General features: G+C 42.2%; 1 protein-coding gene across 2 annotated transcripts in view; it reads left to right on the top strand.

Moving 5' to 3' along the window:
- Nucleotides 1-24,780, top strand: part of LOC126181739 (DNA replication licensing factor mcm5) — a 101,121-nt gene that overhangs the window by 9,010 nt on the left and 67,331 nt on the right. For both annotated transcript variants that reach the window (XM_049924794.1, XM_049924795.1), the window contains exons 2-3: nt 5,675-5,801; nt 5,881-6,009. In XM_049924794.1, coding sequence (XP_049780751.1) covers nt 5,675-5,801; nt 5,881-6,009 — 256 coding nt within the window. The remainder of the gene's footprint in view (nt 1-5,674; nt 5,802-5,880; nt 6,010-24,780) is intronic.

The raw sequence follows: 24,780 nt of genomic DNA, 5'->3' as shown, positions 1-24,780 counted from the left end.
TCACTAAGTCCCTAGAGCAGAAATCCTTCATTGGCATGAAAGAAATTCCATTTCTTACATAGATGAATGGTCTGGAGTTTCTTAGATTTTTAGCATAAATCAGCTTACCTCCAGTGCCACCGAGGCCTGATACACCCACTCTATATAAATAAGGTTCTTGTATCAGGGCCACGTCCACTTCCTGCCTGCCCAGGCAGCGACTCAGGGCAGCAGAGGCCTCTTTACTGTGCTGCAGATTAATCTGCAGCACCTCCAGTCTCATTCTTGCTGCCGTCTTTGAGGTCTGTAAGAACCCAGATGGTGACCTGCAAGAACCCTAAAAACAATTTCAATTCCTGCTCCCGCATCACCTTCAGGGACTCTCTCCGACCTCCACTACCAGGGTTCGTCCTTCCACTGCAACCTTCTGGTTGATCACTCTCCAATCTTCTGTCGAGACATTTGGGTTCTGGGCCCCTATTTTCCCGAACAGAGTCGTAGGAGAGACTTCCTTAAGGATCTTTGGTACCCATATTGATATATTTGCGCTCTGTAGAAGCTCTGCTGCTGTCTTAACCAGCAGCTTCACAACTCCCCACTGGGATATTATGGGCACTTTGTCCTTGAACGATTCCCCCGTGTGCATCCCCTCACAGACAAAAATGAGGGCACCATGATCTAGATAGGCCCTCCTGAAGTTGGGTCCTGGGCCAGCGACCCCCCCCACCCCTGCCCCTCCCCTCCCCAATCTTTTCAAAGGGGGCCACATGTTCCTCCTGCTACGAGGTGATGGCCATCAGTGGACAGCCTTCCTGGATAACTGCCATCGTAAAAATCGAGACTGCAGTACTGTAGGTCTGTTTCCCTATTTCTTGCCTTGGTTTTTTCTGGACTCGCTTATCCAGGGAGGAGAGACTCTTTTTTCCTCCCTTATCCGCTTGCTACATGGCTTTGAAGTAGAGGATGTCTGTTAAAAGAAATTCAAGAAGGTACTCACCTCTAGTGTTGGTGTCCTTGCTGCATATCCCCTTCAACCTGAGACAGTTTCTTCCTGGGGTCTTAGGTTCAAGTCCCTTTAATTCCCTCCACTTGTCTTTAGGAAACCATTCTGTCCCTTCCTCTTTCCTCTGTTCCCTGAGTAGTTTCCTCCTCTAGGCCCCAGACAAGCCTTTGATCTTAATCTGGTCTAGCTTCACCATTACAGTTCCCACTTCTGGCTCAGGTCTAGACCCTGATTCAGTTGTGGGAATGCCTTCCATCAGTACTGACCCCATTGAAAGTCTCAATTTGCTCTTCAGTTTGTGTTTCTTTGTTTTCTTTAGTCATGTCCATATTGGTCCCACAACATTTGGGGATCTACAAGGTCCACACCACGAATACCCCACACGATGTAAGGCTACTTACTCAAGGAGGTCGCCCGGTATCCCTGAGGCTCTGTTTCTGACACATCTTCCCATGTGCCACACCCCCCTTGGCACGGATTGCGTCACACCTTGGGTTGGGTCAGGGAGTTGTGTAGGACTAGGAGTGGATAGTGAAGATGGGACGTTATGGGATACTCTTAATCGGATCCATCAACTGAGGCCTTTCCGGCAGTGGATCCTCCATCTACGACATTGCCCTCAGCTTCACCCGGATACGCAAGCCTCTCCACCCGCACGGACAGTGCTTAGTCAAGGTGGTGTCCCCCCGGAGAGTCTGCATAAGGGTTAGTTCTCACTAAAGTGAGGTGTCGCAGGATGTGGGTACTGTGATGTTTGCGTACGTCTGGTTAAGGTTAACCATTAATACACACTCATCTGGAGGTAGATTGGGTCAAAAGTCGAATGAAGTGTAGTGGTTTGAAGGGCAGAGGAAAATAGTGTCAAGGCAAGAGCCAAGGGAAAAAAACTCTGCAATAGTTAGGTCGGGTAGTAAGAGCAGTAGCGGAAGTCTTGCTGCCTGTGACAGGTCATGCAAGGGTAGGTTTTGTTAGTAGTGGGTATCATGCATGTCGATACCTTTGGCGTTGTGCGGCGATGTTACTCGGTAGCTGTCGCTGGGTGCCGGTGTTGATCTCTCGGTCAGCATCACCATACCTGTAACAGTTAGATTCATCATTTTTTTTGTGTCCGATAGGTCATATGTTGGATGCACAGTGTTGGGTGATGTTGGTGACTTTTTTGTGCGTCAGTGAGTGGTCTTGTCGGTTTCCCTGCTGTGGCCTGTTGGTCGGCTTTAATAGCAGCTGGTATATCCAGTCAACATCGCTGATATGCAGGGGCTTGCCAATGTTTGTTGCTTATTGGTGTATGTTAGCTTGCTAGCTAGTAGTGTCTTTGGCCACTTACGCTTCCACCTAAGGTTGTGATCGTTGTTTCCCAGAGTAAGGAGGAAAGGATTGTTTGAGTGTCTTGAGTTCCTGTATAGTTGTGAGGTGTTTTTTAATACTTCCTTGAGGATTTCAAGGTGGTATTCATTGTGAAGATCTATGGTGTGTGTATGTAGCGTGGAGTGTTGCTAATGATTTCGTAGCACTGTGTTCTGTATGATATGCAGGCAGCACAGGCGTGTAGGAGCTGCGTACGTCATCAGAGGTCTAATCAGTGTCATGTATATGGACCTTGACAACCTGTGCTTTCCCTGTTGAGCATTGGGTAGAGTTTGAGCCTTGCGTGCGCTCTGTTGGCAACTTATTCGATGTAAGTTTCCAGTCCGGTTAGACACAGAGATATCTGACTTTCTCTCGGAAATGTATTGGGCGTGTTTGTAGTGTTATCTGTCTACTGTGTTGACGTTTGCGCAGTAGTTTCGGTCTGCGTGTAAACAGAACTGCTTCGCACTTTTTGATGTTTACTTTAATACGCCATTGACTCGGCAGTTCTGAGTGCCGTCTGTATTCGTCAATTAACGTTCGACGGTTTCCAATCTTGCGCAAGGATGGCTTAGTTTGCGTATGAGGCAGGTGTGCCAAAGATGGCGAAAACTTTTTCAATGTCCAGGAACATGGCCCCTGTGGCTTCGTTCGTGTTGGAGTGTTTAGTGGTGATTCCTAAAGCCGAATTGCTCCGGTCTTAGGGTGTCATTGGCGATGTAGTGCCTAGTGATGCGTTTTAATATTACCTACTCAACAAACTTGCTGAATGACCACAGCTGACTGATGGGTCAGTAAATTTGTGGGAGGTAGTTGTCTTTCCCTGGCTTTCTGAACATCAGGACCTTGGCCGCCTTCCAAAAGTCAGTGAAGTGTTGGTGTTTTAGGATGGCATTCGTTATGTGTGCAAGGGTCATTCATGTCTCACTGGATTTTTAGGACCCGCGTTGGTGCCTCGCTGTCAGATTGATTTGGACAGGAGAATGGTGTTCCTCAGGGCAGTGTTGTAAGTGTTACCCCCTTTGTCATAGTCATAAACAGTATCATGTCTACAGTAAGGAGTCCTGTACAGTGATCCTTATTCCGTCAGTTGCAACTAATAGTGCAGTGGTTAGAGGAGTGGGCCGCAGACAGATTTCCAGTTTTCTGTGGATAAGTGTGTGTGTGTGTGTGTGTGTGTGTGTGTGTGTGTGTGTGTGTGTGTGTGTGTGTGTGTGTGTGTGTGTGCGCGCGCGCGCGCAATGACTGGGGAAGGAGATGTCTTTCTGCTGAGTACCAGGGAACCAGGGAATTGTGGGAAATGAAAGGATGGATCTAGCTGCCAAGGAGGCGTGTCTGGGTCCTCAGGTCATTCAGGGTGCCATCCCCCTGTGCTATGATGTTGCTGTTGAGCTCCATTGTCTTGCATCAGTGGGAGGATGAGTGGCTGGAAGTAACTGACAACAAGCTCCATGTTGTAAAGCCCACAACTTGGTCATGGCATACCTCCTTCCAACCACGTTGACAGGGACGAGATCCTCCTCACCTGCCTTCACATAGGCCACTGACGTATGATGCATGGTTTTTTGTTCTGGCAAGAGGACCCTCTGATAACCTTGCTGTTGAGTGCCCGTAAGCACTAAAACATACTCGTTAGAAAGTTATATTAAAAACAAAGATTCCATGACTTACCAAATGGGAAAGCGCTGGTAGATAGGCACAATAAAAAACGCACAGACACACACACAAAATTTCAAGCTTTCGCAACCAACGGTTGCTTCGTATACCTGTCCTTTTTTCTCCCTAAGGTAAGTCTTTCTGCTCCCGGGATTGGAATGACTCCTTACCCTCTCCCTTAAAACCCACATCCTTTCATCTTTCCCTCTCCTTCCCTCTTTCCTGACGAAGCAACCGTTGGTTGCGAAAGCTTGAAATTTTGTGTGTTTTTTATTGTGCCTATCTCCCAGCGCTTTTCCGTTTGATAAGTCATGGAATCTTTGTTTTTAATATATTTTTCCCATGTGGAATGTTTCTTTCTATTTTATTTATATCATTAGAAAGTAATGTAGACATAATGCTTGTAATTTATCTTCAGTGTGAGTAGATTAACATTGGTCATAATTTGTTGTAAGGACACTTTGCAGTAGTAGTCTGCAGTGGCCTTGATGAACATAGGCTAATATGAGACTAATGCAAAACCAGTTTGAGGAAAGGGAGACTTGCTGTGTACACAAATAATTAAGTCTCGGCCTTTTCAAGTAGTTAATATTATATTGAATAGCTGTTTTAATGATTCACAATAATAGTGTTCCAGAGGAAACACAGAAGATAACAGTTAACCCCACTGACAGTTCACTTGCCACTGGCAGTAAATATCTGAAGTTTCATAAAACAGTTTGAAATAGTTTGAATACATTCATGCAGACTCGACTGAAAATCATTGTTGATACTTTTGTCTAGTTGTGATCAAGGACAATCAAAATTGCAGAATTGTTCAAGTTTGGTTTATTAGGCACAGTAAAATTTCCAACAAGGATTGAAGGCTGTTGTGCAACAGCTATGGACAACTTGTTTTTGAGTTCAGCTACCATTGGTGATGTCACTTTATGTTAGAGACCCCTTGTAAGACTATCAATATGTAGAAGAATAACTTCTGACTCTCCAACTACCAAAGTATGTTTTGCTAAATATGGCACACCCCTCCCCCTCCTCTCTCCCCCTCCCCTCCTCTCTCCCCCTCCCCTCCTCTCTCCCCCTCCCCTCCTCTCTCCCCCTCCCCTCCTCTCTCCCCCTCCCCTCCTCTCTCCCCCTCCCCTCCTCTCTCCCCTCCCCTCCTCTCTCCCCTCCCCTCCTCTCTCCCCCTCCCCTCCTCTCTCCCCCTCCCCTCCTCTCTCCCCCTCCCCTCCTCTCTCCCCCTCCCCTCCTCTCTCCCCCTCCCCTCCTCTCTCCCCCTCCCCTCCTCTCTCCCCCTCCCCTCCTCTCTCCCCCTCCCCTCCTCTCTCCCCCTCCCCTCCTCTCTCCCCCTCCCCTCCTCTCTCCCCCTCCCCTCCTCTCTCCCCCTCCCCTCCTCTCTCCCCCTCCCCTCCTCTCTCCCCCTCCCCTCCTCTCTCCCCCTCCCCTCCTCTCTCCCCCTCCCCTCCTCTCTCCCCCTCCCCTCCTCTCTCCCCCTCCCCTCCTCTCTCCCCCTCCCCTCCTCTCTCCCCCTCCCCTCCTCTCTCCCCCCCTCTCTCTTCACTGCCTCCCATAAAAACTGTTGGGTTTATTCGGATTGAAGAGAAGAAACCAAGTAATAATTAAAAAGTTTTTACTAAAATAAAAATAATTGTTTGTATCCTGCTGTACAGTAAAATTTGTTTCCTACAGAGACACCTTGAAAAGACAATACAACTTGGGGCAGTACTGGCTCCAGGTTAATTTGGAAGATCTAGCAAGTTTCGATGAAACCCTGGCGGAGAAAATGTACAAGCAGCCAACAGAACATCTTCCCATTGTATGTACACTGTTGATTACCTTTCATTTTTGAGAGTCTTTCTTTCATAAAACTGTACTAGATGTATTTTGATTTTTAGTTCGAGGAAGCGGCGAAAGAAATTGCAGATGAAGTAACGGCTCCAAGACCCCTTGGAGAAGAAGCAGTGCAAGATATTCAGATATTACTGTCCTCTGATGCAAATCCTGCTAGCATGCGTGACATGAAGGTACTAGGAAATAAATTTTCTGATCTTAGTAGACTGTTGGTTATTGAATATGAATTTTTTTTCCATAGATTACTTAGACATATTGGTGGCTACTACTGCTACTGCTACTGCTACAAAAAATGATAGTAATAATTATCATAGCACCGGAGTGCTGTAGCCTTGTTACAGTACATTAAGCAAGATTTGAGCAGCGGACCAGAACTGGTGCCCAGGCCAATTGTGCAAATTCCTTTGCAGAAGATGTTAATTAGTCTGAAATTAATGCTCCTCTAATGGCAAAATCTGTGTGTGCGCTGTTTGGATTTTACGTGGAAAAACATTTTTCTGGAAGGTTTCTGAAGTATGCCACTTCTATAATTAAAACATATATGAATCGGTGTAAACTTTGCACTGAGGTAGGATAAACAGAAACGTTTTTATTTTTTTATCTAAGCATCTGTATCTATTGTTCAGATGTAATAGCTCAAATTCTAGGTAAATGTAGCACGTAAAATTCATTCTTACATGAACTGAATATGCAGAAACAGTTAGAAGTGATTGAAATAAATAAAAATTGCATACTTTGATAAAATCGAAAACTTGCTTTCAAAAATCTAGTATTATTTGGATTTTAAAATTGAAAACTTGTTTTCAAAAATCTACCATCTTTTACATTTTAAATACAAAAAACACTGTTTTTACATGCACCACTATATGTTTCGAAATAGGGTGATTCAAATTTTGTAAGAAGGCAGACAAATACGTATACTTAAAGCTCATCGTGTAGTTTTGTGAAAGTTTTATCCATTGCCACGATTTAAGCATCATGGTTCGAAAGACAATATAAAACCTATACCGGACCAGTCATTCCCAAGTAAACAAAAATCTACGTTAGCTGCCAAGCTATGGCAATCTTGTCAGAATTATGGTAGAGTAACAGTTGGTAACCAGAATGAAAGATGCCCCTGTCATAGCACAAAAAAGGTGAGTATGTCCTGGGCAGAGTTAGGACTGTAAAAGAAGGGAACTACCGTTACGAATTATCTGGCAGCTTCAAAGACATTTCCTCATGCGGTATCGGGGGCTGGAATAGACCAGTGGTCCTTTCTTGCCTGTCATAAGAGGAGACCAATGGGAGTTTCTTTAATTGGTCACATTTTTACCTGGTATTTTGACTATACCAATGGAGTGTATCTACGTTTGCACACAAAATCCAGCACAGTGGGGTTATCGTGTACCCTCTCGGTGGCAGCCTCCTGACAGTGCAGGGATCACCATACAGCTGGTGCCTGGGTTGTAAACTCCCCATGTCAATTGAGGAGTAGGCGTCTATCAACTTCAGTGTATGTGGGACTTTGGGCATTGGGTAGTGTGCGATGTGGTCTTAATGCCTTGACGAGGTGGCGCCCACAGGGAGAGATTCCAGTTGGAGTGAGTGATATCAGGGTGGTTGATCCACAATTATACGGATCAGACGTGACGGTAGCCAACAAACATGTCTCTCTCAACAATCAGGAATAGTGCTTTTAATGCCGGGATTTACAATCCTATATCATTTCCATCTTTGACCGCACTTTTAGACAAGTGCCTGGTAAGGAGTAATGGAAGTGGACAGTTTGTCGAGTTTTTGGTTCGTACTCAAACTGACAGTGAATCTTTCACTACAATGAAGCCACTGTTTTTTGTTGAATATATTGTAGATCAGTTTGGGGAGGTTGCAGCAATAGAAAAGATGAGAAATGGATGTTTTTTGATCAACATGTTGCATGTCTACCAATCCTGGGCACTTTAGACCTTTGTAAAGATAGGAGATAGGCTTGTCGCCATTTCTTTTCTTAACAATCTCAGTAGAATTCAAGATTTTTGTCTTCCATCAGGGTCTAACACTACAAACTGATGTAGAGCTTCGTATTAATTTGGTGCAGAGTTGGGTACATTTTGTTCGCCTCTTCCAGAAGGGACCAAAAGATAATGGCTTGGACACTGGAACTTTTATCTTGGCCTTTGATGGCAACATTTTGCCTGAGAAGGTTGAGGTATGGTTTATAGGTATAATGTCAGCCCTTATTTTTCTCCTCTGATGAGATGTTTTAGGTGCCAGATGTACAGACATATGTCCTCGTGCTGTCTGGGTAGCTGTTGGGCATGGGGACAGGCATTCTCTGAATGTAGCCCTTGTGACCAGCCCCTCATTGTGTCAACTGTCCAGAACTGCCCACTCATCATTCACTGTAATACTCATTGTTTAAGAGGGAGAAGAAAATTCAAGAGTATCAAACACTTGACCACCTGTCTTATCGAGATGCAAAGAAAAAGTTTGAAAGACTTCATCCAACTAATACAGTCTCAAATCATGAGACTGTTGTCACAGTCTGTACCTCATGCGGTAACAAGATATTGCACAACACCTCCTGGCCCTGGTTGTATTCCAGGGCACCACAGTTGGGGGAGGGAATGTCAGCTCTCACACCCCCTGCTCCTGTAGCACCTGTGGTTCTCACACCATCGGTGTAGCCAGAGGCCCAAGAAAAAGACAGTCCTCTTCACTCCCGGAATATAAAATGGGGAAATCTTCACAGAAATCGAAGTCTAAGAAGGGTGAACAGAAAGATAAACTACTTCTTGAGGCTTCAGATGTTTCGCTTCATTGCTGAAGAGGTTGAACCTGTGCACCTTGACAATAAGACAATCAGGCACACTGTAACCTGGTCACAAAGCAGTCACATCCAGCTTTTCTATTTGTCACTTTCTCAGACCTGAATCCAGTGCTCCTTCAGTGGAAATGTAACGGCTACTACTGCCATCTGACCGAACTCATTCATTTACTGGCTGTAATTGGCATAGCACTTCAAGAAACTCAGTTTACCGCAACACATCTCCCTGCTCATAAAAACTACAAACTGTACTGTATCAGTTGTGTTAATGTTGAGAGAGTATCCGGTGGTGTTTGAACCCTTGTATGCTCTGATATTTTCACTGAGCAGGTATCTTGTACCGCTGAACTAGCGACCATGGCCGTTAGTGTCTACCTCTCGGTTCAGATGATGATCTGTAATGTTTATCTACCCCAGATGGATCTTTCCATTATCATGAGCTGCTAGTGGTACAGCTACCTCCCCCCTTCCAGTTACTGGGGACTTCAATTCCCATAAACCTCTGGCGACACTATGTCTTGCAGAGGCTGAGTGAGTGCTAGAACATCTCCTTTCAGAGAACTGGACATCTGCTTGCTCAACACTGGTGCTGCAGCACATTTCAGAGCGTCCCATGGAACATACTGAACTTCACAGTTTGCAGCCCAAGTATCTTATTCCTGTTATTCTCTCCCTCTCCACTTGGACATTTGGAATGTGGTCCACATTGGTTGCTTCGGAAAGCTTCAGTGCTTGGGCACTTCAGTGGCACAGATAAATCTAATAGCTTTCAAGAGACTCTGGACGAAAGTGCCTTTTGTAATGGAGAAAAGGAAGCAGGAGTTTTGGAAGCAATATGTATTGTCTTTGTGATCCTACACCCCATCATCCCAAGTATGGACTGAACTGTCGCATTTGTGGCTATCCTCCACCCATAATGGTTCATGGCATAGTTGTCAGTGATCCCATGACACTTGCCGAATGTTTTACAGCACACTTCACCGAAGTGTCCATTTGCAGTGATTACCATCCTCATTGCCTGATCCAGAAACATCTCACATCACTCCTTACATGCACACAATTTTGTTGTATAACATCCGTTCTAGTGAATGGAAGTTACCAAGCACTTTCGCAGAGTATCGACATATGCCCCCTGGCTCCAACAAAATCCACAACCAAATGCTGAAAAATCTTCGTACTGACAGCATGAAATATATCCTCAGGCTTTTTAATGATATGTGGTGGGAAGGAGAATTTCCCGCTCAATGGTGGGATGGTATTAATCGTGCCCTGAAACTGGAAAAGGATCCACATATCTACATCTACATCCATACTCCGCAAGCCACCTGACGGTGTGTGGCGGAGGGTACCTTCAGTACCTCTATCGGTTCTCCCTTCTATTCCAGTCTCGTATTGTTCGTGGAAAGAAGGATTGTCGGTATGCCTCTGTGTGGGCTCTAATCTCTCTGATTTTATCCTCATGGTCTCTTCGCGAGATATACGTAGGAGGGAGCAATATACTGCTTGACTCTTCGGTGAAGGTATGTTCTCGAAACTTTGACAAAAGCCCGTACCGAGCTACTGAGCGTCTCTCCTGCAGAGTCTTCCACTGGAGTTTATCTATCATCTCCGTAACGCTTTCGCGATTACTAAATGATCCTGTAACGAAGCGCGCTGCTCTCCGTTGGATCTTCTCTCTGTCTTGTATCAACCCTATCTGGTACGGATCCCACACTGCTGAGCAGTATTCAAGCAGTGGGCGAACAAGTGTACTGTAACCTACTTCCTTTGTTTTCGGATTGCATTTCCTTAGGATTCTTCCAATGAATCTCAGTCTGGCATCTGCTTTACAGACAATCAACATTATATGATCATTCCATTTTAAATCACTCCTAATGCATACTCCCAGATAATTTATGGTATTAACTGCTTCCAGTTGCTGACCTGCTATTTTGTAGCTAAATGATAAAGGATCTATCTTTCTGTGTATTCGCAGCACATTACACTTGTCTACATTGAGATTCAGTTGCCATTCCCTGCACCATGCGTCAATTCGCTGCAGATCCTCCTGCATTTCAGTACAATTTTCCATTGTTACAACCTCTCGATACACCACAGCATCATCTGCAAAAAGCCTCAGTGAACTTCCGATGTCATCCACCAGGTCATTTATGTATATTGTGAATAGCAACGGTCCTATGACACTCCCCTGCGGCACACCTGAAATTACTCTTACTTCGGAAGACTTCTCTCCATTGAGAATAACATGCTGCGTCCTGTTATCTAGGAACTCCTCAATCCAATCACACAATTGGTCTGATAGTCCATATGCTCTTACTTTGTTCAATAAACGACTGTGGGGAACTGTATCGAACGCCTTGCGGAAGTCAAGAAACACGGCATCTACCTGTGAACCCGTGTCTATGGCCCTCTGAGTCTCGTGGACGAATAGCGCGAGCTGGGTTTCACATGACCGTCTTTTTCGAAACCCATGCTGATTCCTACAGAGTAGATTTCTAGTCTCCAGAAAAGTCATTATACTCTAACACAATACGTGTTCCAAAATTCTACAACTAATACATACGTTAATTATCTACTGGCCAATCTCCCTGACATATGGACTGTGTAAGCTGTTCGAACGTATGGTCAACCGCCATATTTGTTGGTGCCTTGAAGACATATATCATGACTCCAAAGTGGTTTCGGGTTTTCTGGTTCACTACATATCATCTGGTTCGTCTGGTATCCTGTGCGCAATACTTTCATGCATTGCTAACATCTGATTGCTGTGTTCTTTGGCATACAGAAGTCATACAATACCACCTGGTGACATCAGATACTGTCTACACCACGAGTGGGGTTTCTGGGGCAGTTTACGCAATTTTATCCAGAATGTCATATCTCTCTGACTTCTTTGTGCCCGGATAGGTTCGACTCGGCAACGAACATATACAGAAAATTGGAGCCCCTCAGGGATGGATTCTGAGCTTTACACTGTTTGCTGTCACCATCAATTTCATCAGAAATACAGTGGGCTCCACAGTCTCTGCGTCACTTTGTGTGGATTATCTTTGTACCATGGCTCTGCGTCACTGCACCGATTAGCGCCAACTTCAGGGGGGCTGTCTGGAGAGTACATGACCAGGCCGTGAATCACGATTGTTTTCTCCTGCAAAATCATGAGTCGTGCGTTTTTTCCGATTGTGGACTGTGAACCTTCCCCCAGAAATTTATCTTGGTGATCAGTTACTTGAAGTCGTTGAAACTTTTCAGTTTGTAGATATTTTATTTGACAACGAGCTAACTTAGCTACCACATGTCTGCCAGCTCAAGGCAGCTTGCATGAAGCAGCTAAGTGCACACAGTTTTCTTTATTAATGTCTCATGGGTCGCACACTGCATAGTTCTTAGATTATTGTAAAATCTGAGAGCTGATTTTATCCCACTTGGACTATGGATGTGTTGCCTATGGGTTGGCACCACTGTCCAGAATGACCTTGCTGGATCCTGTTCACCACACTGGCGCGTGAGTGGCAAAGAGGGCCTTCCGTACAAGCCCTGTTGACATTCTTCTGGCAGAAGCCGGGATCCCACCGCAACGGGTTAGACCACAGCAGTTTCTGGCTAATTATGCTGGCACAATGTGTCAGATGTCTACTCACCCATGTCACTCAATTCTGTTCCATAACCAACTGTTTGTGCATTGCCCAAAACTGGGTAGATTACAGGGATCAGACTCAATACTTTCTGAAGGACCTCCTACAGCCTCCTTTAGTCTGTTTTCCTGGGGCTCCCTCTTCACACCTCCCATGATCTGTGCCCTGTCCTGTGATGTGTATCAACCCCTTTTGTGGCCACAAGGATGACACTGATCCTACACTTTTCTGACTCCTGTATCGTTCGATCCTCCACGATTATTCTAATTCACTATACATGTACACAGGTGGGTCAAAAGTCAATGACAGGGTTGATTATGCTTTTGCACATGCAAGGGGACATTAGAAGCACTCTCTGCCAAATGTCTGCATTGTGTTGGTTGCCATATCTCAGGCTCTGTGGTATGTCAAATCCCTGGTCACAATGAACTTCTAAGGTGTAGCAATTCCCTGAGCTGCTTGAAAGGCATATCCATGTGTTACCCATGTTGGTCACCAACATCCATGACCTACTAGTTGACCACTGCAGCTCTGAAAACTGACTATCTTCATCTGAACACTGAGCCTCATATGAATTCCTTACTCCCCCCCACCTTGTTGTGCCTTTAGACCCTCTTGTGCACGATGCTGCATGGGTTATCTCAGTTTTTTCCTTTCATGTTACAACTACTGTCACACCCTTTTTTTAAACTCTTTGACTTGCTTATATAGTTGGAACAGCAGAGTCCCTACTTTTTTAGCTTTCTATCTTTTTGTGTGTTTCTCTTGTGAAATGGAGGGATTGATGACCCAGTAGTTCAGTCCTTTTAAATACATAATGACCATCATTCAGAGAGATTTAAATCAAAACGTCTTTAGTAACAGATGTGACGTGTAGTCACAGGTAATTTGAAGGCTGTATTAGTGCTATTCTGGATGCTATAAAAATACACGGGAGTCAAAGGTTATTTCATGACTATTTCCTTCAATTATGTGTTTTTATTCATGCATTATCAGATTAAGCAAGGTTTTGATGAACACTTCACCCATAGGTATGGAGTCATCTTTATTATCCATAAGGAAGTGCAAAACATCTTTGACATATTCATCTTTTCTACGAGATCGGCCTACGTCCCCATTGCTGTAACCTCTTTGCAAGATGTTGACACTCCTGTATCTTGCAATTTATAAGCTAAAGTCTCTGATCTTGTGCCCAAAATCCAGTTGATTTGTCAGCTGTGTAAACAATATATAATATTGAATGGCTGAAGAGCATGCATTAATAGCTAAGGTGGAGATGAGGTACTGGCGAAAGTGAAGCTGTGAGGACGGGACGTGAGTCGTGCTTGGTTAGCTCAGATGGTAGAGCACTTATCCACGAAAGGCAAAGGTCCCGAGTTCGAGTCTTGGTCCGGCATACAGTTTTAATCTATGAGGAAAGTTTCATAGCTAAAAATGTTGTTCTGGGGATGGATTTGTACTTTGGGAGATAACATCATGTTACTGTTCTTGACACAATGCATTGCATATAGGTACTAATACTAACAAGTAACAAAAAGTGTGAATATGTCAAAATGTTTCTAATTAAATGTCTTTGAAGCTGCCAGATAGTCAAAAAGTAATTCTCTTCTTTCAAATCTCTAACTCTGCCCAGGACTTATTCTCCTTTGCTATGGCAGGTGCATTTTTTGTTCTGGTTAATAATAAAGTTTATGTCTAAGTTGGTAATTGTGAGTTGTTAACAGTAGCGGTATAACAAGGAACTTGAAGTCCATGACGTATTTATAGGGAATGAATGAATGATTCCAGAATTTCCAGAATGAGATTTTCACTCTGCAGCGGAGTGTGTGCCGATATGAAACTTCCTGGTAGAGCACTTGCCCGCGATTAATCTGCCAGGAAGTTTTCATTCCAGAACTTATTTGCTATTACAGCTACATACGCTGACACAGTACATTATGACCAATGCCCGACAAGATGTTGGTTGCTGCATGCTGGCGTTGTGGGCATGCGACCTAGTAACAAAAGTGTGTAAGTGGAGCAAACGTGGACTGGGGATCACCCTAGCAAAGGTAAGGGCTGCAAATCGAAAAATCCATTGAGATAACCGAGTTTGACTAAGGGCAGATTATTATTACTCAGAGCTTGTGAACAAGTATCTCAAAAACGGCAAAGCTGGTCGAATGTTTGTGTGCTGCTATTGAGAGCATCTACAGAAAGAAGTAGGAGGACATAGAAACTACCACTAGGTGCTCAATGGTTGGATGTTCACGACTCTTCAGACGTGGGGTTTGGAGGCTTGTCTGCTCTGTAAAGTAGGCTAGATGGTAATCTCTGGTGTTTCTGCCGAAAGAGCCCAACGGTGGTGCACGCATAAGTATTTTGGAGCACACCATTCATTGTTTAACACGGAACTCTGCATCAGGCCGCCCATACATGCTCACATGTTGAGCCAATGACATTGTTTTGATTGCACTAGGCACAGAACCATTGGCATTTGACAGTCGATCAATGAAAACTTGTTGGCTTTTCGTGCGGATCACATTTTGCCTCACTTGGTCATTGGCTGTCTCCACAAATGCCATCATTAAGGCAAATGCAGCTCACCACGGGTGCAGGCTGGTGGGTGCAGTATTAAGATACGGGAGACATTCTTGTGTTTGCATGGGTGTGGTAGTAATCGAAGACATGCTGACAGCTGGGAATGACTTGCATACCTTCATGCTTGATATCTTCCCCAACAGTGATGTCATCTTTCAACAGTATAATTGTCCATGTCTCAGACACAGAATCATGCTAAAGTGGTTTGAGGAGCATTATAATGAACTCATTTTGATGTCTCGGTGACCAAATTTGCCTGATGTAAATCCTATGGAACTCATCTGGGTCACTATCGGACACCATCACCACGTACACAAATCGGTGGCCTGTTATTTACACCAATTACATGACCTGTGCATAGACATCTAATGACACGTACCTCCACAAACCTATCAACAGACTGTCGAATCCCTGATATGCAGAATCAGTGATGTAATTCGTTCCAAAGACAGACAAACAAGCTGTTAAGCAGGTGGTTATAATGTTCTGGCTCATCAGTGTACATGCTCTGCAAGCTACTTGTTGGTGTGTAGCAGAGGGTATTCTGTGTACTGCTGTCACTTCTCCATTTGCCTGTGCCACATGTAAATGGTCCACGAGAACAATTGTTGGTAAGCCTCTGTATGAGCTTTTTTATCTTCATAGTCGTGATGCAAGACATACGTAGAATGAAATAGTATATTGGTGGAATCTTCTGGATATGCACATTTTTCAACAGTAAATTACACTATGCTGCACAATGCCTCTTGTAGTCTCTGCTACTTGAATTTGATGAACATCTCTGATGATGCTTTTGCACTTAGGATATTAACCCTGTAATGAAACACACTGCCGATACTATGTATTACGGATCTCATACTGCTGAGCAATATGAAAGATTTCATGAACAAGGGTTTCATTCTCATCAATACACGAGCCACCGAAGTGGAGTCAACTGAAAAGACTTCGACTAGGCAGCTGGGTTCCTCGCACATGGGGCTTCTGGCCTAACCACATCTATCATCATATATGAACAATGGTTTTGTGAGCTACCTTCTTTGTAGGTCGACTACAATTCTTCCAATGAGACTGTCTGGCCTTTATGTGGTTGTTTGATTTTCAATCACACTATATGCACACTTCCAGATATTTAATGAGTGTGACTGCTTCCATTGACTGTTCTGCAATCAAATAATATGCAATAATGGGTGTTTCTGCCCATTTATGTGCAACATATTACACTTATTTATGTTTAGGATCAGCTGCCAATCCCTAAACAAAGCATCAATCCTCCGCAGGTTGTTCTGCATTTATCTGAAACTTAATAGTGTTGAGACTTCTGTGAATACATAATCATTTCCAGAAAACCTCATGGAGCTTAAGACATTATCCAGTTGATGATTTAGTGTATTTTATGGACTTTAAGACACTTTTTTCTTCGAAAAATTGCCTCAAAAATTCAGGTGCATTTTATACTTAAAATTAGTATAAAAATGTCCAGTGTTTGATTTAAAATTCCTGCCAGTCTTGAAAATGGCCATATATTCAGTGCCGTGGGAAACCTATTTCTATCTGGCGACATTGTATACAACTGGCAGCAGCAGTAGTGCACCAATGTGACAACGTGAGTTACTGGGATTCACAACCTTGTTAAGTCTCCCTCCTGCCCAGCCTCACAAACCCAGAACACTGTGTAGCCTATGAAGCATCTTTGCAATCTATGGTGCCAGTGAACTTGAACTGAAAGTGATTTGTGTTATCAGTAACAGTACAGTATTTTTGTTAGTAGCTAGTTTTGTAATTGAGGGTATTCGTATGAAAGGGGGTGTAAATTGAAAGTCATAGCTTATGCAGAACATGGACACAGAGCACCTGAATGGCATTTCTGCCCTCCACCAACATAAAAAACCACTTAAGATTGGAACCTCTAGCCATCTCAATAAATAAACCATTTAAAGTGTCTATGAGAGAGGAATGGAACAAATTGATGATGGATGAAACCCAGCATGAATTCACACCAAAGGGAGCTTTGAAACGACAATCAGACAAGTGTACCAGTGGATAAAACTGTCGCGGTATAGAGTGAGAGTAGTGCGGCTTCAGTAAAGTTCTTGGTGGCGGTGAAGACGATCTTGTATATGAAAAGGACAAAGATAATGACAAAGAGGAAAAAGAAGAAGAAAGTTTAGATATTGATTTTCAGGAATTTTAAAAGTCAGTTAAGTTTTATAAACTAAGAATTCTATTTACTCTGGCCTTGCAATCTAATAATAAAAACGGTAAAAATTTTTCTTTATAAAGTTGCTTAAAAATTAAGGTGCATGTTATGGGGTACACAAGACGTTACCTTTTGTCTCTCAAAATATGTCTGTTAAGAAGCTCGTGCTGTGTCCCGTTTATTAGGAACTCATCAATCCAGTCACGAAGCTAATGTGATGTTCTGTATAATCATATTGTGCTCATCAAGTGATAGTGTGGAACTGTATCGAACGGTTGTGTGAAACTGTATCGAACGGCTTCTGGAAGTCAAGGAACACAACATCGACCTAGTTACCTGTATTTGTTTGTTGCCTTCTGGGTCTTGAAGATGATTGTAGTGAGCTGGGCTTAACACTATCGTTGTTTGCAGAATCCGTCATTCCTATATAGGGATTTGCTGTATCAAGAAATGTCTTCATGCAAACATAAAATATGTTCCAAAAATCGACAAAATTCTGATATTGGTGATATAGACCTACAGAAAGCCGTCAAAAATGAAATTGGTCATATTTTAGCCAGTGTGGAAATGTTCTGCTGATACGAGATTGATTACACAAATAACTTAAGATAGAAATCAATTTGCATGAGCACTCTTTGATTAACTTCGTTCATATGTTATCGTACCCACTAGAATACTTAGATTTTAAGGATTTTATGATGGATGCTGCTATTTTGGGAGACGTCATTTCCATTTTACTGGAGTTATCTTTAAAGACTGGTCTCAGATATGCCATTGCACTGTTTACAAACCTGATAACCCCAAGCTGTCAGTAACAGAAATGAAGTACCTGTTTTAAGAGGTTTGCAGCACTACATGCATTTGTTACCAAAGTCTCATTTATTTTTAGAGTTATCTGTTCTTCTTCCTTTTTGGCCCCACCTGTCTGTCTTCACAACGTTCCATACAGTTTTTGTTTTGTTGCTGGATACCATTATCTTTTTCTCATAATAAAACTGCTTTGATTTCTGGATTACTTGCTTCAATATTTTGCAGTATTTTTTGTAACGCATTACAATTCTAGCATCAGAGCTGTTCCTAGATAGTAGATACAGTTGCCTTTTTGTCCCACATGATATTTTTATTCCTTGTGTAATCCACAGTTTACTTTTTGGCTTCTGTGTGATTTGAGGTATCTGTAGGTGAAAACAATTTTCAAAAGAGGAAGTAACTTTATTAATGTATGCTTTGTATTTTCCATTTGAGTCAGAAGTATTTTACATCTATCCAGTTCATGTCATTGAGCAATTTCCTGACTTTCTCAATTTTTGATTTATTTATTACCCTCCTGTATGTAGGTGAAAACAATTTTCAAAAGAGGAAGTAACTTTATTAATGTATGCTTTGTATTTTCCATTTGAGTCAGAAGTATTTTACATCTATCCAGTTCATGTCATTGAGCAATTTCCTGACTTTCTCAATTTTTGATTTATTTATTACCCTCCTGTACTCAGATTTAATAGATATTTTTATTCTGACATGTTTCAACATTTAACACAAGATGCTGCATGTCTTAGATTAGATTAGTTTTGTGTTCCGTAGATCCGTGCTGAGGAGATCCTCGTGGATGTGGAACATGTCAATTTTTTTAAAGCTGAAATAACAATACTAATAGTATGAATATATACATCATTTGTTTCTACTAAAAAAATTGTCAATTGAGTAGGAGGAGTTGGCCACTAATAAGTCTTTCAGGCTCCTTTTCAACTGATCTTTATTTGTAACTAATTTTTTTGTGTTTGCTGGCAAATTATTGAAGATGAATGTTCCTGAGCAGTGGACCCTTTTTTGAACTAAAGTAAGTGCTTTTAAGTCCTTGTGCAGATCATTTTTGTTCCTGGTATTGTATGTATGAATTGAGCTGTTTGTTGGAAAAAGAGGTATATTATTTAGCACAAATTTCATTAAGGAGTAAATATACTGAGAGGCAGTAGTTAGTGTACCCAGTTCTTTGAAGAGGTTTGTACAGTACGTCCGTGAATTTACTCCACCAAATAATACGTATTACACACTTTTGGACTCTGAAAACTTTTGTTTGACTTGGAGTTGCCACAAAATATTATACCATATGACATTATGGAATTGAAGTAGGCAAAGTATGCAAGCTTTTTCATTTTTATGTCACCTATGTCTGCTAAGACTCGAATTGCAAATACAGATTTGTTAAGGCGTTTCTGCAGTTCTGTGGTGTGCTCCTCCCAACTGAATTTATTATCAAGTTGTAATCCCAGGAAATTAAGACTGTCAACCTCTTCTATCTGCTCTTCCTTATATTTTATGCATATGCTGGGTGGAAACCTCTTACAGGTCCAACACAGTTCCTGTCAAAAACAGACTGAATTTGAGTTCAGGCACAAAAAGCACTCTGCTAAGTAACTAACGTGTAGATAAAACCTTGCCATGCACACAGTTCCACCATGCCGCATTCAGTCACATCAAGAAGTTATCATCACCTACAGAAGCTTTCATTGAGCAATGCATGCTATCCAGTTTCTCAAACAATTCTCTCTAATTGCACAAATGCTCATGATCACCTGTACTCATGATCCAAGAATCTTTTAGGTCAACTCATAGACTCATATTCATAAAGGCATTTACATCCCGAGCTTTTTGCCTTCTTGGACTTCAATAATGTTCAGTCTGACTTCAAATTACTCCTTTTTTTACATTAATTGCAGCATTTCATTTCTCCCTTCACTTTATTTTTACAATCTTTGCAAAATGGCCCTCTTCCCACAAGTGTAACAGGTAATTTTGTAAAAGCCTGCTTACACTGGCCAAAGCTACCTCCAGCTGACAGAACTGATTGTTTCCTCTCTTCCTCGAAAAGCATCGATTGTTTCTCTCTTCCTGAAAAAGCAATTGTGAAGTAATGTCAGATTTGCTGCTGCTCGCGATACCATCAATGAACTCTGTCACTATATGAAAAACAGATGTACTGTATTTTACAGACTGTAAGACGCTATGGACTACAATGTGCACCTTAATTTTAATCCAATTAAAACATTTTTACCAGTTGTATTATTAGATTGCAAAGCTAGACTAAAAAGAAATTCTTAGTATATAAAACCAGACTGCCCTATAAAATTCCTGAAAATTGTAATCTTCTAGTTTTGGCCATTTTACATTCAGTCCTCTATTTGCACGTTTAGTCTTCAAAGTTCAGTGGCAACAGACTGCAAAGACGCATCATGGGATTCACAGTGTTCTGGGTTTGTGATGGCAGAGTAGGAGGAAGATAGTATTAGTAAGCTTGTGAATCACTGCAACTCGTGTTCATAGCATTGGTGCACTACTGCTGCCAGTTGAATCCAGTGCTGCCAGATAGAAATAGGCTCCCCGCAGCATTGAATATGTGTCCATTTTTAAGACTGTCAGGAATTTTATATCGGACACTTGATTTTTTTTTATTGATTTCAAGTATAAGACATTTAAGATGCACCTGAATGTTCATAGCATTGGTGCACTACTGCTGCCAGTTGAATCCAGTGCTGCCAGATAGAAATAGGCTCCCCGCAGCATTGAATATGTGTCCATTTTTAAGACTGTCAGGAATTTTAGATCGGACACTTGATTTTTTTTTATTGATTTCAAGTATAAGACATTTAAGATGCACCTGAATGTTCATAGCATTGGTGCACTACTGCTGCCAGTTGAATCCAGTGCTGCCAGATAGAAATAGGCTCCCCGCAGCATTGAATATGTGTCCATTTTTAAGACTGTCAGGAATTTTAGATTGGACACTTGATTTTTTTTTATTGATTTCAAGTATAAGACATTTAAGATGCACCTGAATGTTCATAGCATTGGTGCACTACTGCTGCCAGTTGAATCCAGTGCTGCCAGATAGAAATAGGCTCCCCGCAGCATTGAATATGTGTCCATTTTTAAGACTGTCAGGAATTTTAGATCGGACACTTGATTTTTTTTTATTGATTTCAAGTATAAGACATTTAAGATGCACCTGAATGTTCATAGCATTGGTGCACTACTGCTGCCAGTTGAATCCAGTGCTGCCAGATAGAAATAGGCTCCCCGCAGCATTGAATATGTGTCCATTTTTAAGACTGTCAGGAATTTTAGATCGGACACTTGATTTTTTTTTATTGATTTCAAGTATAAGACATTTAAGATGCACCTGAATGTTCATAGCATTGGTGCACTACTGCTGCCAGTTGAATCCAGTGCTGCCAGATAGAAATAGGCTCCCCGCAGCATTGAATATGTGTCCATTTTTAAGACTGTCAGGAATTTTAGATCGGACACTTGATTTTTTTTTATTGATTTCAAGTATAAGACATTTAAGATGCACCTGAATTTTGGAGGTAATTTTTCAAAGAAAAAAGCGCATCTTACAGTCCGTAAAATACAGTATGCAACTTGTAATCAGGGACAGTAAATGAAGCTCGATAATAAGTCTGTGTACAGATTTTATTTAAATACTTTATTTCATAAAACTCAACTTGGATGACAATGACAAAACAGAGGCAAGTGTCTGAAAACGGACGTTAACATGAGCCAAAAATGTGGTGTTGTCACCTTAAAACAGGGCTAACATTACACCACTAACAATAAGACAAAAACTTCTTAGGATTTTCTGTCTGATTGGTGGATATAATTTTACTATTGAATTCATGGAACACTTTATGAATGGTGCTCCTCATCCTAATTTTTTATTTGTTCACTTTGTCCATGAGGTTTTGGCTACTTTTAAATCTGGACTGAAGCATCTTTGCTCTTGGAGCAGCTTTCTAACACTGCTTTCGAACCACAATGGTCTTTCCCTTTCCACACAATTTGCTTGGCACAGCTTTTTAAGGCACATTGTATGATACCCTTGAATCTTGCTGATTTACACTCAACTTTTTCATCAGAGTTGACTGTTTCATATTGACAGCACAGGTAAACTGATTCTTGCTGCACTTAATAAGCAAAACTATCGTCTTACCTTTTTTACATTCCTATTTATAGCCTTGTTCGGTGATGCTGTAATGGGTGTATGAACACACGTTCCCTGCTTCGTACTAATTGATTCAAAACACACATGCCTGTTTGTAACCAAAAGTTGTAAGGTGTGACCTTTTGTGAATTGGTTCTCTGATAACAGCTCATGATACATTTTGGATAAGGTGTTTAGAATAATTTCACATAATTCCCTGTCCCTACCATCCGCTGTAATCACTTTGTCTCCCATTCGATAGCAAGCAAGGTGAAGTATCCCTTAGTACAATAATGTGACCTGGAAGTCTATATGCAACCTTCTCCAAGTTTTACCTCAAATGTTCTGCTACTATTACTCCCAAGGCCTGAATTACACAAAAGCATCCAGTCATCATGTTTTCCCCATCTTTAATACTTATCTGAAACCATACTATTGTGCATTAGGGTACTGTACCAAACTCACTAAATATTATCATATTATTAATAGCTATAAACATGTTTCCACGGGTGGCTTTCAGTCTTGTCTTTGTGATATGTATTCCAATTGCAATTCAGAATTTCAGTGCTAATAACATCCTGTTTCAGCCAGATTTCTGTCTCTTGTACTGTTTGGATGTTACTACCGTTAAGTGAGACTAGTTGTGGAACCATTTAGTGGATATGCCTGCAGTTAACTAATAATGTATTAACATTTCTTTCTGTGATCTGCCATGTTGAATGCTGCTTTTTTCATGAATGGGGCAGATATTCTTCCCGGTCTGAAATCAGAACTTACCTTATTGGGCCTTTGAGTAGATTTCCCTATCCTAAAAACCACACATGTGCACATCATATGTACTCTGTTACCCTAGTAGCCACTTCCTGTGTAGCGGCATGTGACATATTAAGGAGGATCCAACAATTCCACTCAGTAACAAAGGTTGAGAAATCCGCTCCCACACTCATTACAGAATCAACTAAACCTTTCATTTATACCTTCCACTTGACTTCAAAGCAGAGAATTGTGATTGATTCTGTGAATGATGCTGTAAAACACTATCTCTGTTGCCAACATCTCTGTACACGAGGCTAGCTCTCTTCACCAAGGTAGTTCACTGCCAGTTGGAACCAAGGATTATCTCTGAATCAAGGCGGCAGGCATCATTCATGATGACATGGGCCACTATATGCAGCTGGGTGCAACCAGTGCCTTCATTTGCCACCAGTGGAGCCTCTTCCACATCTCAGCAAGCAGAGTGGATACAGGCCTTGTAACACAAACTACACACTATTTTCCTTAAGAGTTCCGTCACCTGCCTAACATTGGAACTCCTAATGGCCAGTAAATCCACCCTCTGTGCTTGTCCAGAGCTTATGGGATTGCTCATACGTTCCTTCAGCAGTGGGCAATACCTTAAAAAGAATTTAAGGTCTGAGGTGACAACTGTGCGGCCAGTACTCAGTTCAGCCTTCAGCCTGGAGATTTTTCGCCTGGCCCTTGTTCACCATTTTCTGTCAGTGTGAGGTGACCAAATTGGTATCCGAAGGCCCTGCAAAATCACGGATCCAAGACAATGCTAAAGGCACCAAAAATGTGAAAGCATCTGTCTTGGGCACCTAAGACCACTACAGCCAAGGGCAGCAGCCTGAAGTCTGTCAGCCCATGGCCAACATAGCTTCCATCTGATTTCAGACAGTGGCTAATTCTCCCTGCATCCATACACAAATGCACAGTACCTACCAGTCTTTAATCTGTTTTAAAATAATTTTGTAATAATATAACTGTCACTCAAGGAATTGTTAGATGAAACATCGAGTATTCATGCTACACTGCCTCTGGTTATCACTACAGGCCCTGCGATACCAATGCTCGATATCAAACAATGGAAAATCTGGGATGTAATAATGACAATATTATGATACTATGCAAAGGATAGATTGCTACAAACCATATAGTGCATATGTTGAGTCACAGACAAGCACATCAAAAAGACTGCTAAACAATTAAGCTTTCGGTTAAAAGACCTCCTTCTGAAGTAGACAACACATGCGTTCATTCACACAAACACAACTCACACACATGACCAGTGTCTCTGGCTGCTGAGACTAGAGATAGTTACCGTGTGTGCGAGTTGTGTTTGCATGAATGTGTGCATGTGTTCAGAAGGCCGTTTGGCCAAAAGCGTATTTGTTTGGCCTTTCCGGTATGCCTGTCTGTGATGCAACATTGACACTATATGGTAAGTAGCAATCTATGCTTTTCATAACATTGTCACTGTTGTTGTTGTGGTCTTCAGTCCTGAGGCTGGTTTGATGCAGCTCTCCATGCTACTCTATCCTGTGCAAGCTGCTTCATCTCCCAGTACCTACTGCAGCCTACATCCTTCTGAATCTGCTTGGTGTATTCATCTCTTGGTCTCCCTCTATGATTTTTACCCTCCACGCTGCCCTCCAATACTAAATTGATGATCCCTTGATGCCTCAGAACATGTCCTACCAACTGACCCCTTCTTCTAGTCAAGTTGTGCCACAAGCTCCTCTTCTCCCCAATTCTATTCAGTACCTCCTCATTAGTTATGTGGTCTACCCATCTAATCTTCAGCATTCTTCTGTAGCACCACATTTCGAAAGCTTCTATTCTCTTCTTGTCCAAACTATTTATCGTCCATGTTTCACTTCCATACCTGGCTACACTCCATACAAATACTTTAAGGAACGACTTCCTGACCCTTAAACCCATACTCGATGTTAACAAGTTTCTCTTCTT

Source organism: Schistocerca cancellata, chromosome 1, assembly GCF_023864275.1.
Source record: "Schistocerca cancellata isolate TAMUIC-IGC-003103 chromosome 1, iqSchCanc2.1, whole genome shotgun sequence".
In the NCBI taxonomy this organism is placed as follows: Eukaryota; Metazoa; Arthropoda; class Insecta; order Orthoptera; family Acrididae; genus Schistocerca; species Schistocerca cancellata.
This window is presented reverse-complemented; position numbering and strand designations above follow the sequence as displayed.